Below are 13,994 nucleotides of genomic sequence, written 5' to 3' on the forward strand. Positions count from 1 at the left end.
ACCCTAAGTTACAATCCAGCACACAGTATATTTGCCTTAAAAAATTAGCTTGGGGGAAAAAAATGCTAAATCCAAGCTTTATCCAAATAAAGTGTAACTACAAACCATGGAGCTGCATCCGGAAACAGCTCTTTTGAGTGGAAGAGTTGCATTTCCAGCCCAGTAAATTGCCTTTTTTTAAAAAAAAAAATGCCCCCTGTTGAATGAAAGTATCTTCTTGCCTCGAACTGGTAACTCACCGAGCAGGCAGAGAACCCGCAGCAGGGGCCGAGGCTGGCAACACTCAGCTCACCTCTCGTGGCTGCCCGCAAGCCCTGTCCTGGCTGCGGGACCCGAAAACCCCGGCTGTGCATCCCGGAGCAACCCCGATGGAGCCGGAAACCAAGGCGGGGGAAGAACCAAGCTACAAAAGGCGGTCAGGGACGGCGCGGTCCTGCTGCCCTCTTGTGACCATCGGGCCGTGGTGGCCTTCCCCAGCCCGCAGCCCATGCCCGGCACAGGGGCAGCGTGTCCTTGCTGCCACCGTGTCCCTGCTGCCACCAGACCCGGGCCAAGGCTCACCAGCCATGGCTGTGGCATGAGTGTCCCCACTGTCACCCAAGTGACCGTCACCCACTCTGCATCCCCAGTGCAGAGCACGGACACAGTGCTGGCCATTGCCTCAAATCCCAGTGCAGGACAGGGAAGGAGTTAATTGCCATTGGTTCATTAGCCAGGTCAGGGCTGGGGGTAATTGCCTATCGTTCATTAGCCACTCAGAGATGGGGTTTAATATCCATTCATTCATGAGGCACCATCTTACCAGGTCTCTGTTCCCCCTTCACCCCACCTCAGTCAGCCCCCGGCTCACTGAGCCCTGGCCAGTGCTGCTGGGCACACTCGGGTCCCTGCAGCCACCTGAACCCCAATTCTGGGGCACACCAGCACCGCTGCTCCTTCCCCAAGCTGTCTGTGACCAGCTGGGAGCACTGGCAAGATCTGAGCCTGAGTAGGGCGACATCCTGGCTCGGCCCCGGGGGCTCTGGCACACATGGCCATGTCCTGCTGTCCCTGTCGGGCCAGGGGGACACGAGGGCAGGGACTGGGGAGCTTCCCCCTCCTGCCTCAGCTGGGCCCGGGGAGCTCCCGTGGGACAGGCACAGAGAGCACAGAGCTTCCACCCGCACATCACACTGCCCACGGCACCTTCATCCGCTTGAATTTTCAAATTTTAAAGTTAAAAACAAATTTTCTTTTTATTGGTATTACATAGATCAAAATTAAATACATACAACAACTTCTGCTGATAAACAGTATTAGAAAAATCCTAGTAGGAAAGCAAGCCTGGTTTGTGCATCAAAGAATCAGCTGCTTCTCTGCAGAACAGTTCAAACACTTCATTAAAGGCAACGCAGCTGCTTCCCCCTGCTTTTCTTTCCCCCTGGAAAGTACAGCAGTTGTTACCACAGACATTTCCAGCACAAGCTAAACCTCTGTTGCGGTCCCAGGGATCACTCACCTGCACAGCCCTCGGGGAGGGATGGCTGGACACCTGGACAGGACAAGGGACATTCAGGGGGCACTGAGCACCCCGAGGTAACACCAGTAGTTTAAAGCACTACCAGCATTAACTGCAGGCATCTGCAAATATCCAGGCATTTCACTTGCCTGAACTGAAATGCTTTGGTTGTATTTAACGTGCCCGAGTTCCGTTGGCTTTGGCATCGCTCACCCACCAAGGGACAAGGTGGTTCTGTCACAGTGGGGGCTCTGCAGGACATCCACGGGTGGCTGAGGAACAAATCCCAGTTTGGGCTTCTTGATTTCCTGACGTCACCTAAGACAGTTCCTCTCCAGTCATTCCCACTGGTGCTCCCCACTCCGTCTCTCTGTGCCGTTTATACTCCACTCACAAAAAGGGCTCCAATAATCACGACATCCGAGTGGAAAGGCCAGGCTACTCCACGGCTCTTCCAGAACTAACTGGAACCAATTATAACATCAACTGGAGCCATGAAAACCCAGAAAGTCTGGTTTCCTTCCCAACTGCTGCCAACTCAAACCCACAGAGGTCACACCTCCAGTGACACAGACCCTCCTGGAGATGTCGCAGCTTTAGGAGGCGATGGCTGCCATGCCAAAGGGGGATTGCCATGAGCCAAAAACCAAAACAAAATCACTCCTTCCCCTATAACCAGGTTACTTCTGCCTGTTCTTGCAGATTAAAAACAGTTCTTGACTGAAAAACTCAGTGACCAGCTGAAAAGTAAAGCAAGTTAATGTAAGAACAATTTTATTCTCTTGTATAAGCCAAGAATGTTGATATAGAACAAATCACTGCGAGACTCAGATCCAAGCCAAAAACAAGGAAAAGGCTGGGATTTTAACTCCCCTGAAAAATCATTTTCCTTCCTTTCAAAATATTTCTGGATCAGTTAAATGTTACTCCAATTATCCTTCAGCTAGAACAGCAACTCAAGTCACAAGACACTACAGAGACAGAACCCAAGGATTGCTCTGCAAGTGTGGTTGAGTTCTTGTAAAGGAACCCCACTGTAGCCATCAACAGCTTTACTATCCACTTCCCTTGAGTATTTCTTTTCAGCTCCATAAAGCTGAACTAACTTTTAAATTAACAAAAAATTGCACACTTAGAAGAAAAACCACATTCCATACCAGTAATAATTTAATGGAAGTTTAAAAATTCCCCATTTCCATGGCCCCCATGTCGATGAACCCCTATAGCTCCTCTCCAGCCCCTTGGTGCCACAGCCAGGCCCTGTCACACACAGCAGTTCCTTATCTCCAAAGGTAAAAATGCACTTTTAATCTGCAACTTAGTGATTTCCATCCCAACCCCCAGCACTAGCAGTGTTTACAGCACAGACTGCTATTGTACACAGAACTATAAATTAGGAACATTCACACCTCAGCAGGACCCACAGACCTCAGGTTCAGTCTATCTGCACAACTGTAGGAAAAAGGACATTTTACAGCAGCTTTTTCACCTCAGATGTTTCGAAGCTCTCCTCTGGATTGCTGACTGAGAACAATGGACAACAGGAACCATTTCTGTACAGTTTCCAAAAGCAGATCCCAGCTCTCATCCCTGTGCCAAAATACACCCAACCCTTGCCCACCTGTGGTTCTCCAGGTGAGGTACAAAAAGCACCTGCAGGGACTGGAGAAAGAAACCCCCTCCCTCTTACAAAAGTGTTAAGCAAAACAAAAGCCCCACAAAACAGTGTCCAACATCTCAGGGCAAGTATAAAGGAACAAAATGCACATTTGCTCACATTTCTGTTGCTGCCCCTGTAACAACCAAAGGAACAGTCACACACAGGCAGGCGAGAGCAGAATCCATGTCCTGCTCCACAGCAGCCTTCACCTTCAGCACCATTTACTGTCCTTCCTTCAAACTGTTCTAAAACTTTGGGGCCCAAGCCCTGGTGTGGTTTGTCAGCACCAAACAGCCCGTGCAGCAAAACCTCAATTTACTGCACAGAACCCCTTGTTTCTATCATATATACACACTCTTGGTGCTCTCCAGGGAATTCTCCCTTCCCAAACGCAGAGTGAGAGCTATAAACCAGTTCCAAACCAGTTCTGAGTGTTTCTGCAGGACTCCAAGCTGGCCCCTGTGGTCACAGGGCCACACCTCTCTGAGCCCACACCCCTCACAGACACAGGGCCAGGGTGACACAGTGCTGAAGGCATCAGGCTGAAACCCTCTCCCCTGCCACAGGAAGGGATGAACACCCACAGCACACAGATATGGGCAAAGGCAACTCCCTGCCACCAGCTCCAATTCACTGCCAAGAGACTCAACTGGGTTTTGCTGAACTCCTGCTTGCCAGGAAAGCCCCCAGTCCCACAATGCCCCACGTGCACATCCCACCACTCCAAAGGGAATGAAAGGAGTCGGACACGTCTTTTCCCTCTCTACACATCACAGCAGTGAAGTTCTACAGTTTGATAAGGCATCTTCATCTTCAGTGAGAATCCAAGCACAGGCACGAACTCTGCCAAGTAGTGTGATCCTGTAACTTCATCTCCCAACAGCTTGGAATTCCAGGATCTCCTGCTCTGTCCTCAGTCCCAGTGGGCACTGTTTATTTAACACCAGTACAGAGCAGGGCTAAATAAACCCCTCAGTAGCTGGACCTCGGTATCTTTCACAAAGAGGGACACACAAACGAGCACTTTTTGCAGCTCTCTGGCTTTATCCCACAACCTGCCTTTTTACAGTATCCCTATATATAAATTAGAAAGAGATAAAGCCAAGGATTCACTGCAGTGTCCATGAAAAACTCCAGTCCGTGTGCCAGTCCCTTGGATGGGGCTCACTGAGGGGTGAAGGTGAGGATCATCCAGCTGATGACGAAGTAGAAGAGGAAGATGGGGTAGACGACGAGCGCCTTGCGGTTGGGGGGCTGGCTGTCGGCCAGGAACGCCGTGGAGGCTGCGGAGACACAACAGTCAGCACAGCCCCACCCGGGACAGGGGCCAACTGTGGGGAAAGGGAAACCACAGCAACCCACTGCTCACACAACGGGCTGCAATCACCAAGTACCGCTCCCTTTTTCACAGAGAAAGGTAAATCACGGAATCACAAAACGGTTTGGGTTGGAAGGGACTTAAAAGCTCCTCCAGTTCCACCACCTTCCACTAGCCCAAGCTGCTCCAAGGACACCAGGAGCAGAGGCAGAGGCTGAACCTGTGCCTGCACGAGGATTAGAAGAATTAGGGTCCAGAAGGCAAGTCCTACAAGGAGCAGTGATGGAGCTGGGGGGGCTCAGCCTGGAGAAAAAGAGGCTCGGGGGGGACCTTCTCGCTCTCTGCAACTCCCTGACAGGAGGGGGGGCCAGGAGGGGTCGGGCTCTGCTCCCAGGGAACAAGGGACAGGAGGAGAGGGAACGGCCTCAGGCTGTGCCAGGGAGGGTCAGGTTGGACACCAGGAGGAATTTCCTCATCGAAAGGGTGGTTGGGCATTGGAAGGGACTGCCCAGGGAGGTGGTGGAGTCTCCATCCCTGGAGGTGTCCAAGGAAGGACTGGACTCAGTGCTCTGGGCTGGGGGACAAGGTGGGCATCGGGCACAGGCTGGACTCGATGGGCTGGGAGGGCTTTTCCAAACTCAGTGATCCTGGGATTCTTTCTACAGTAGTACAGCTGCCCAGGAAGCACCTCAGACTACATCACCCACTGGCTCTGTCCGAGGGACTGAACGCAGACCAAGCCCCTGAGCAGAGCACACAGGGCACACACAGGGCACTCACCCAGGGTGGACCACCCGAACATGGCCACGACCACGATGAGGCGGATGATGAAGCTGATGGTGCCGGCGCCCGCCAGCAGCACCAGCCTGCACACCAGCATGGCCACGGTGAGCGGCAGCACACAGTACCCCAGCACACACAGGCTCTGGAAGAAGGAGCTGCACAGGGACACGGGAACGGGAGAACAGCAGTCAAAGCAGGCAGTGCAGAACTCCACGCACAGGAGAGTGTGAACTGCCACGAACAAACCCACTCACATGGTCCCTCCGAGGAGCTTCGAGTTGAGGGTGATGACCACGGCACCAAACCAGATGATGACAAAGACCTCGGCAAACTGGGGCCCTCCATCGTCCTTGCTGTCTGCAGAACCACCCTGCAGCATCCTGGGGGGAGCAGAGAGAGACAGCTGCTGTGGGGACAGAGAAATCCTGCTGTGGGGGCAGAGAAATACTGCTGTGGGGGCAGAGAAATCCTGCTGTGGGGGCAGAGAAATCCTGCTGTGGGGGCAGAGAAATCCTGCTGTGGGGGCAGAGAAATCCTGCTGTGGGGGCAGAGAAATCCTGCTGTGGGGGCAGAGAAATCCTGCTGTGGGGGCAGAGAAATCCTGCTGTGGGGGCAGAGAAATCCTGCTGTGGGGGCAGAGAAATCCTGTTGTGGGGGCAGAGAAATCCTGTTGTGGGGACAGACAGGCACTGACTGAGTTTTCCTAAACTGGGGAAGATGGCAGAACAGGATCCCCAAACACTTATCCCCAGTTATGCTGCAGATCAATAGTTTTTCATCTCTTTCCTTATTTTCAGTAGTATCCTCAGTTTTGCACAGGAAAGGAAAATGGTTGTGGCTCAATAGGGGGGATTTCAGCCCATTTGTTTCCCTGTTTTGAGAACTGTGCAAGCATTCAGAAAAGAATAAAGCCATAGACAACAGGCTAAGAGATGGAAATCAAAGTACCAAAGATTTAGTACCTCTCATAGCAGCAGAGCAGTGAGTGATTGAACACATTAACCTTAAAGCAAGCTGGGAATAACTATGGGATGCAGGCACCACAGAGCCTGGGGAAGTGAGCAGGCATGAACTGGAATATTTAAATTACACCTCTCCTTCTGCTAAAGCTTTCCCACCACATTACTAAGTGATTTCTGTACTCTGAGTACACAGGTGTGCCTCAGTTACTTACAGACCTCATCAACATTTCCCTCCCACCAGGCAGATCTGACCCCCCAAACTCCTGGGAGCCACCATCTCCTCCTATCCCTGATCCCTGGACCAGCCTCCCTTCTCCCACCGCTCTCAGGACACGCAGCCCTGCAGCTCCCACACCAGGGTCCTGGCTGCAGCTGGGGGCAAAGGCATCCAACACAGCTGAATGAGGAAACGTGCCTGGGACACCTTCAGGAAAACCACTCCTAGGACAGGGACCAGGAAGTGCTCACCCTTAAATCCTAAATTTAAGGACAAGAGGTGCTAATAGGCTTGAAGTGTCACAAACATATTTTATAAGAGAATCCAACCAGGCAGTGCTTGTACAAGGCAGAGAGGGATCAGACAAGCTTGATCTCAACACATTAATCCCTTTTGAACATTTCACTTCCCAAATGCACAAGAGCACAAAACCCCAGATCCCCCAGCAATACTCACAGAGCCAGGGAGACACACAGCACCAATGGGCCCCACAGATCCCCTGCAGGGAGAGGGAAAACACATCAGAAATGTCACAGAACCATCTCAGTTCCATTCTCTTGGGAGTGACAAAGCCCTTTCCCAACTCCCAAGGTGCCATTTTCAACACCCCACTGCCCTACAATTTCCTTATTCAGCACCTTACACCATATTCTGTAACAAAATTCATTCAAAGCCCATCCCTGCTAAAGCTCCCAGCTGTACCCCCAGCCCAGAGCCCTGGTGACACCGTGACTGTCCCAGCTGCTGCTCAGCCCGGGATGTGCCACACTGCTGCTCCCTGGCCCCCCTGGCACGTACAGTCCCTGAGGAGTGCGCTGCTCTTCCGGGGGTACATCACATGGACAAACTTCTTCCCAACGGCCTTCAGGTCCCTCATCTGAAACAGACACAAAACACCCCAATTTCCCCCTGCACAAAAATTACAGTTCCTAGTAAAGCAGACAGACAGAAGTAAAGGAGCAATGACGGTAACTCAGGAGAAGATCCAACCCAAACAGTTCTGTAGCATCCTCTGAGACAGACACTGCCTATTTTCCTTGTGTTCCTTAACAACCACAATATTATATCCTTTAATAACACCAGATGAAGAACAATAATATTTGCTCCTCTAAAAAAAGAAAAGAAATTAAGAATCCCATCAGTCAGGAGAGTTTTTCCCAAGCTCCCTCTGAGGCCTCTGCCCTAGCACTGATTTCAGGATCACAGAGAAACTCTGGGGCCACAATTCAGACACTTTTGACCCACAGGATTTTGTTTTACATGACGAGTTGTAAAACAATCCCCAGACTTACACTGAAGTACAGGTCAAGCAGAGCTGTGCACAAACACAGGTTTTGCACAACAGCTGGCAAAGACTCTGGAAAACCCAAGTTTTACCCCAACCAGAGGTCCAGACTCACAATCGTGTCCCTGACAGGCTCGTCCAGCGTGGAGTAATCCTCATCAGGAGAGTGAGATCCCACGGGGACAGTGATCTCCCCTTCCACTGGGATGTCCTGAGATATGGACACATCTGCCAGACCTGGGAACTGAACGGATTTCAGCCTTCAGGAGGGAACACAAACCGGCTCACGTGCACCTCCAATGGGCTGGGGATGGACACAGCTGCTCAGGTAACAAAAGGTTCCTGATGTGAACAGCTCATGGCCTGAGCAGGTGAGCTGAGATGTGTTTATAGATGTGTAGGAGCATTTCTCCAATCCCTCCCACAAGCTGCTTTCTGCCCTCTTTCAGCAGCAACAACTGAAGGGAGGAAAGAGCAGTTTGTGTTTTAAGTGAGGTGAAGCCACGGAAACCACCTGCCTTTGGAGGGGGATGACTCCCATGGATAATAACCCGTGGGGAGCTGCATCGACCCGGGCACGCACCGAGGCTGTGACACAACCAGGTTTCCCCGGGCTGATTCCCCGCAGCCCGGCGGGGCGGGAGAGCTCTGGGTGCCCGCAGGGGGAGGAAACAGCACAACAGACCGGTTCTACGGCAAACCCCAGGGCAGGGAGGGCGCGGCGGGAGGACGGCGGCTCCCAGTCCCTGCTCCTGCCCCCGTCCCTGTGCCCGGGCCCGTCCTCTGGGCGAGCCGCCGCCCGCTGAGGCCTCCAGACTCCGCTCCGCCCGCGCTGACCGACAGCCGGGCCCCGGGAGGGGAGGGCGGGGGGCCGAGGGCCCGCGGACACCCCCGGGCCCCCTGTTCCCCCCGAGTCCCCCCATACTCCCCTCGTCTCCCCTGACCCCCGTCTCCCCTGACCCCTGTCCCCTTGTCCCCATGTCCCCCCGTTCCCCGCTCACCAGGGTCCCCCCAGCCCCGCTCCCCTCCGCCGCCGCCATCTTGGCTGCCCCGGAGACGTGGAGGCTGCTCGACGTCATCACCGCGCGCCGCTGCGTCACGTGCCGCCGCCGGGGTGTCCCTGGCAACGCGGGCAGGCGGCACCGCCCCCGCCCCTCCGGCAGGGGGCGCGCTCAGACCGGCCCGCGCGGCTGCGGGAGCGACCGGACTGGATTCTACGGACCGGACTGAGCGGAGTGACCGGACCGGAGTGACCGGACCGGATTCTACGGACCGGACTGACTGGAATGACTGGATCAGATTCTACGGACCGGACTGCCCGGAGTGACCGGACCGCATCGTGCGGCCCGGCCCCGGTGCCCCGGGCGGCACATCCCGGACTACACGTCCCGGCGGCGGCGCGGCCGGAAGCGGGGCCCGGGCGGGGGTCCCTCGGCCCGGCCCCGCTGCAGCGGCAGCAGCGGCAGCAGCGGCGGGGCGGGGCCGGGGCGGGGCCCGCGGGATGTCGGCGGTGCGGGGCGGCGGTGCTGGTGCTGGTGCTGGCGCTGGTGCTGGTGTTGGTGCTGGTGCCGGCGCTGGCGGCGGCGCTCCCGGTGCCCGTGCCCGTGCCCGTCGGTAGCCGCAGCCCGGCGGAGCCGCCCCCGGCCCGCGGCCATGGGGCACCCGCCGCTGGAGTTCAGCGACTGCTACCTGGACAGCCCCGACTTCCGAGAGCGCCTCAAGTGCTACGAGCAGGAGCTGGAGCGGACCAACAAGTTCATCAAGGAGGTGATCAAGGACGGCAACGCGCTCATCGCCGCCATCCGCGGTGAGCGGGCCGGGCGGGCCGGGCGGGGGTCCCTCCTCTCCCCCTCGGCAGCCGCGTCTCCGGGAGACGCCTCGGCCCCGCCCCGCGCTGGGCATCGCCCGGGCACGGCGGGACCCCCGGGCACGGCGGGACCCCTGGGCACGGCGGGACCCCCGGGCACGGCGGGACCCCCGGGCGGCAGCCACCGCCCCCGCCACCCCGGGGCTGGCCCTGGCCCTGTCCTTGTCCCCATCCCTGTCCCCACACCGCCCCCCCACCCCGGGGCCACCCGGAGCTGTCCCCGCGCAGGGCCGGGTCGGACCCACCATCCATCCCCGCTGGGCTGGCACCAGCTGCGGCACCGGCCGAGCTCTCCCAGGCACCTCCTCGTTTAAGGACAGCAATCCCTGTTGGCGGAGGGTGCTCCGTTATTTTGCGTCACCCAAGTGGTTGGAGCGTGGTGGGCCATCGCGGGTCATCTCGTCACCCCCTGCTTCCCTGGGGGGCACTGGGAGGATGAGAGGGGCCCTCCAGATCCCTCCTGTAGCCCTTCTTTTGTTGGTGGTGTTTTGTCATTGTTCATATCACGATGAGAATTTTTCCCAATGAAAGGTCGATTTCGGTGTTGACTTTGAGGGAGTTGCCCGTTCAGAAGTGCTGACAGATCACCAGAGCACCCGGCCAGGTTGTGTCACCTGAAACCACCAGGACCCACGTGTTTGACACGTTTCTGACCCGTCCAACTGCTTTGAATTGTTTTCCCTTCCCAGAGCTGTAGCTACGCCTTCATATACACCTTCCCTGTGTCATCTCCCACATCTCCTTGGATTTGATGATCTTAAAGGTCTTTTCCAATCCAAGTGATTCCATGATTCTCTACTGTTATAAATGCACTAGAACCAGCCCAGGCCAGCAGAGCAGCCAAGGGGGCAGTGAAGGCAGACACAATCCGTGCTGGTCACACACGGTTTTCCTGCCAGCTGGTTGCTTTCAGTTGGTGTTAATCGGTTTAGCTGCTGCCCTTTTGTTCAGAATAATTCAGAGCTTCCTTGTTATCGAGGCCACGGCTGGAATAGCCCATGTTTGCCCATCTGGAAGCAGCAGAGACAAAAGCTGGTGTGACTGAAACTGCCATCGTCACAGGGCTGTGAGACCTAATGTGAGCTACAAAAACACAAATCTCTGCTCAGTCCAGCGCAAAAAAAACCCCAAAAATAGAAATGAGAGGGATTTTAACAAACCTGCTGGTTAATGGAAATGCTCTTCTTTTCCTTCATCACTCTGCTCAAAACTGTTTCCCTTTTTAGTCTTTGTGGTGCGCAGGGATGTGCAGGGGTTTTGCTGGCTCAGCAGACCCGGCCCAGGGAGGCTGGCCGAGGAGGAAGGAGAGAAGTAGAAGGAAGCTGATCACACCCAGACATCATAGAGGTCCCTTCCCACTCAAAACATCCTGCTCAAACCTGGCTTTTGTTTTCCATCCACCAAGTAATACGGACAAAGTGACTGTGGCACTTCTTGGAGTTTGGCAGGACCTTGAGTTGCCCTGGGTGAGCCGAGGGTTTTGGGCTGTCCATGGTGTGAGGAGCTCAGTGTTTGTTGTTCCTTCCTGGGCTGCTAGCACGGCCCTTGCTGGCAGTGTCCAGCCAGGTCAGGCTGTCTCAGCCGACCTGCTGGGTACCAAAATACAGGGGGTGTTCAGCAGGGTCTCTAGAGGACCCACTGGGCATCACTGTCGGCAACACAAGCTGGGCAGCCGGCATCTAGTCAGGGCCATTTTGATGACTTCTGTTTGAGATTTTTGGGGGTGTTTTGACTTTTGTTTAGCCCTTTTACTGGTAGATTAATTTGCCATAATCCCATTTGTAGCTAATTAATATGTGAACTCAAATGGAAATGTTTTAAACAAGTCATTCAAGTAGCATGGAATTATAAACATGGAATATTAAAAGCGTGCAGGGTGTGTGTGTGGCTGGTGGGTGCTGTGGTGTTTAATGGATTGGTTGTTTCCCAAATGCACGTGCTCCCATTCCCCAGTTTGCCTGGCTGCAGTGCTGGGCAGTGAGTCACTGCCAGCGGGGCCGGCTGGGACGCTCTGGGGCTGCAGTTTGGGACAGCCACGGCTGTGCTCCAGACCTGTCTCCTGGGGTTTATGCCCAGCAGTCTCGAGGCTTGCAGTGACCCAGGCCCTTTCTCAGAGCAGAATTCCTGTTGATCTGGATGAAGTGTTGTTTAATCCCCTTCCCCAAGTGATTCTCATACATGTGGTGCCGGCACCCGGTGCTTTCTCCAGGAGTCTGCTGACTTCAGCTTCCTGAACATTTCTGATGAAAAGCTGCACTTCCCTTCCTGTCCCCATCCCAGGCTGACCCATGGCTGGGCCATGGGTAAGTGCTTTCCCAGGCAGCAGGGCTTCCCTGCCTCTTACTCCTGCTGTGCCTGGCGCAGTTGTCCAGGGACCAGCACTGGGAGCCATCCCTGGGAAGCTCTGCCTGTTGTGTCCGTGTGGGGCAGAGGCTCCGTGTGCCTCTGTTCCTGTGCAGGGCAGGTGGTGGTGGAGGGCTGTTACCGAATGAAGGAGGCACTTTGGGGGCTTTAACTCCTTTGGCCTTTCATGGATTAAGAGAAACTGGTTCCACCTCCCCACCCGACTGATGGGTGGAACAAATAAAATCCAGGGGTGAAGCCCTCCCAGGGCTCTGCATCCCCCACATCCTGGTGAGGGTCCTTCTGCAGTTACAGCCCCACCAGTGCTACCTTTGAGTGGGGTATTTTCTCTTGCTGACTGACGCCCCCCAGCAGTTGAATACAGTCTCAACTATATGTGGGACACCATAAGGGACAAAGTATAAGGTTGTACCAAGTGAGAAATTAACTCACTAAAGCAGAGAATAATATTGTTCCTTTGTAACAATCTTGGGTGTGAAAGCCAGTGATAGAAACTAAGTTACTTTGAGCTAGAAATGTGAGTTATTTTTGTTGTAAAGCTGGCTACATCCCTTCTTTTTCATGCCAGGAGTACAGAGAGTTGCTGGCAGTCCTATAGGTTGCACTGGCAGTACTGAGGCCACCGTGGCCTGGCCCTGGTCAGGGAGGGAGAAAGACTGGGAGGTGTCCATCCCCTCAGGCTGGTGCCTGTCCCCTCAGGCTGGCCAGGGCCAGGGCCTGATGTGGGCACCGGAGATTCGGCCCCGGCAGCAGCCCCGGACCACCGTGGCCAGCACTGGTGTGACAGAGAAGCCTCGCTCAGGCCACACGCTCGAGGCCATAAGGGCCGCCAGAAGTTGTGACTGTAAGAACAGCTGCTTTACAGCAGTTTCTTTCTGTGGTTTTTTTAATCTCTCCTGCTCACTGAACTCTGTCGTGTGTGTGGTAATGCAAACCCATTTATTTCCCCTGTTCTTTGATCTGCTCTCCCAATTAAATATCAAATGGAATTGCAGAAATGTCAGGTTGAGGCTTTTCTCATTAATATCTGAGTACTGTCATGGTGAAAATTGTCCTTTGAAGCTGGAGGAGCTCTGAGTTCTCATGCAAATGTTGTGTATGTGGTTCTGCACTTGATTTCTGTCCTGTGTGAAGCTCTGCAGTGTGCCTGGGGTGTGCCTGTCAGTACTCAGTCTCCCCAGGCAGTGCAAGCACTTTATCCTGAAGGATAACATGATAAAGGTATATTTAGGGACTGGGTGGGCTTTTCCCCAAGAATGGAATTGTATGGGGGACCCAGGGAAGGTGCCACCACCATCATCGTCCCTGCAGGTCCCCGCAGTGCTGTGTGTGGGAACTGGCTTGTCCCCTTAGGGAACTCCATGTCCCCCAGCACGGCACACCCGTTCTGGACAGGTTTCTGTGCTGTCGTTGGATGTGGTGCCTAAGAGTTTAATGCTGTGGAGCGTGGGAAGCAGCATGGCATTGGAACAGGTTATTTTAATGGGATTGAAGCTGCTCAGGGAAGCCTGTCTGCCTGGTTCTCCAGAAACTGGAAAATACATCACTCTCCTCCAGCAATAATGCATTCTCCTTGTGAAGTGTCTCCTGACTTCTCTGGTCTAGTTATCTGAAGAGACATCAGACCCGTATCCTGCCTAAAAACAATCAATGGCTGTAAGGTGGTTTTGTGTGCACTTAGACACCTCCTAGACCCAAACCAATTGCACTGCATAAGTAAAGGACATAGAGGACGTGCCAGTTTAGCAGGATACTCTGCAAAAGGGAAGATGCAGTAACTGTGAAACGTCTTCATGAGGGTTTGGGGACCTGTGTGCTCTGAGTGTCTCTGTGCTGCAGCACTCAGGTTGTGGGTTGCACCATCCTATGGCACAGGAGATAGCAAGAGCACCTGGGAGCTGCTCACACAGAGCCCCTGGGAGGCTTTGAGTGGATCAACTGTGTGATTCCTTCCACTGGGAAGAAATATATCACCTTTATCCCTCAGTGGGCTGGTGTCCTTTGAGGGGAGTGGGAGTTCAAATCCCGATCTCCTGCAGC

General features: G+C 54.4%; 2 protein-coding genes across 4 annotated transcripts in view; one reads left to right on the plus strand and one right to left on the minus strand.

Moving 5' to 3' along the window:
* Nucleotides 1-1,216: 1,216 nt before the first annotated feature.
* YIPF6 (Yip1 domain family member 6) lies at nucleotides 1,217-9,856 on the minus strand. Of its 2 annotated transcripts, none has more exons than XM_032701854.1 (7): nucleotides 9,836-9,856; nucleotides 7,839-7,967; nucleotides 7,237-7,315; nucleotides 6,895-6,937; nucleotides 5,514-5,639; nucleotides 5,257-5,414; nucleotides 1,217-4,441 (listed from the first exon to the last, which is right to left on the minus strand). In XM_032701854.1, exons 1-7 carry the CDS (start codon nucleotides 9,836-9,838, stop codon nucleotides 4,323-4,325), a joined length of 657 nt encoding a protein of 218 aa, XP_032557745.1. In that variant the 5' UTR covers nucleotides 9,839-9,856; the 3' UTR covers nucleotides 1,217-4,322. The 2 variants fall into 2 exon arrangements, with proteins under 2 accessions (XP_032557745.1, XP_032557744.1); XM_032701853.1 differs by lacking the exon at nucleotides 9,836-9,856 and adding an exon at nucleotides 8,725-8,837.
* The window catches only part of OPHN1 (oligophrenin 1), a 51,051-nt gene continuing 46,363 nt past the window's right edge, over nucleotides 9,307-13,994 (plus strand). For both annotated transcript variants that reach the window (XM_032701851.1, XM_032701852.1), the window contains exon 1: nucleotides 9,307-9,530. In XM_032701851.1, the coding sequence (XP_032557742.1) occupies nucleotides 9,377-9,530 (154 nt within the window). In that variant the 5' untranslated portion in view covers nucleotides 9,307-9,376. The remainder of the gene's footprint in view (nucleotides 9,531-13,994) is intronic.

Source organism: Chiroxiphia lanceolata, chromosome 14 (genome assembly GCF_009829145.1).
Source record: "Chiroxiphia lanceolata isolate bChiLan1 chromosome 14, bChiLan1.pri, whole genome shotgun sequence".
Classification (NCBI taxonomy): domain Eukaryota; kingdom Metazoa; phylum Chordata; class Aves; order Passeriformes; family Pipridae; genus Chiroxiphia; species Chiroxiphia lanceolata.

Bases quoted from the DNA above. Each gene is read 5' to 3' on its own strand.
- YIPF6 (XM_032701853.1), bottom strand. From the start codon at position 8,802: ATGACGTCGAGCAGCCTCCACGTCTCCGGGGCAGCCAAGATGGCGGCG. The intron at 6,938-7,236 runs GTACGTGCCAGG...CTCTCCCTGCAG, and splicing joins CAGCGCACTCCTCAGGGACT to GGGATCTGTGGGGCCCATTG. The intron at 5,640-6,894 runs GTGAGTATTGCT...TGCTCCCCCCAG, and splicing joins CTGTGTGTCTCCCTGGCTCT to GATGCTGCAGGGTGGTTCTG.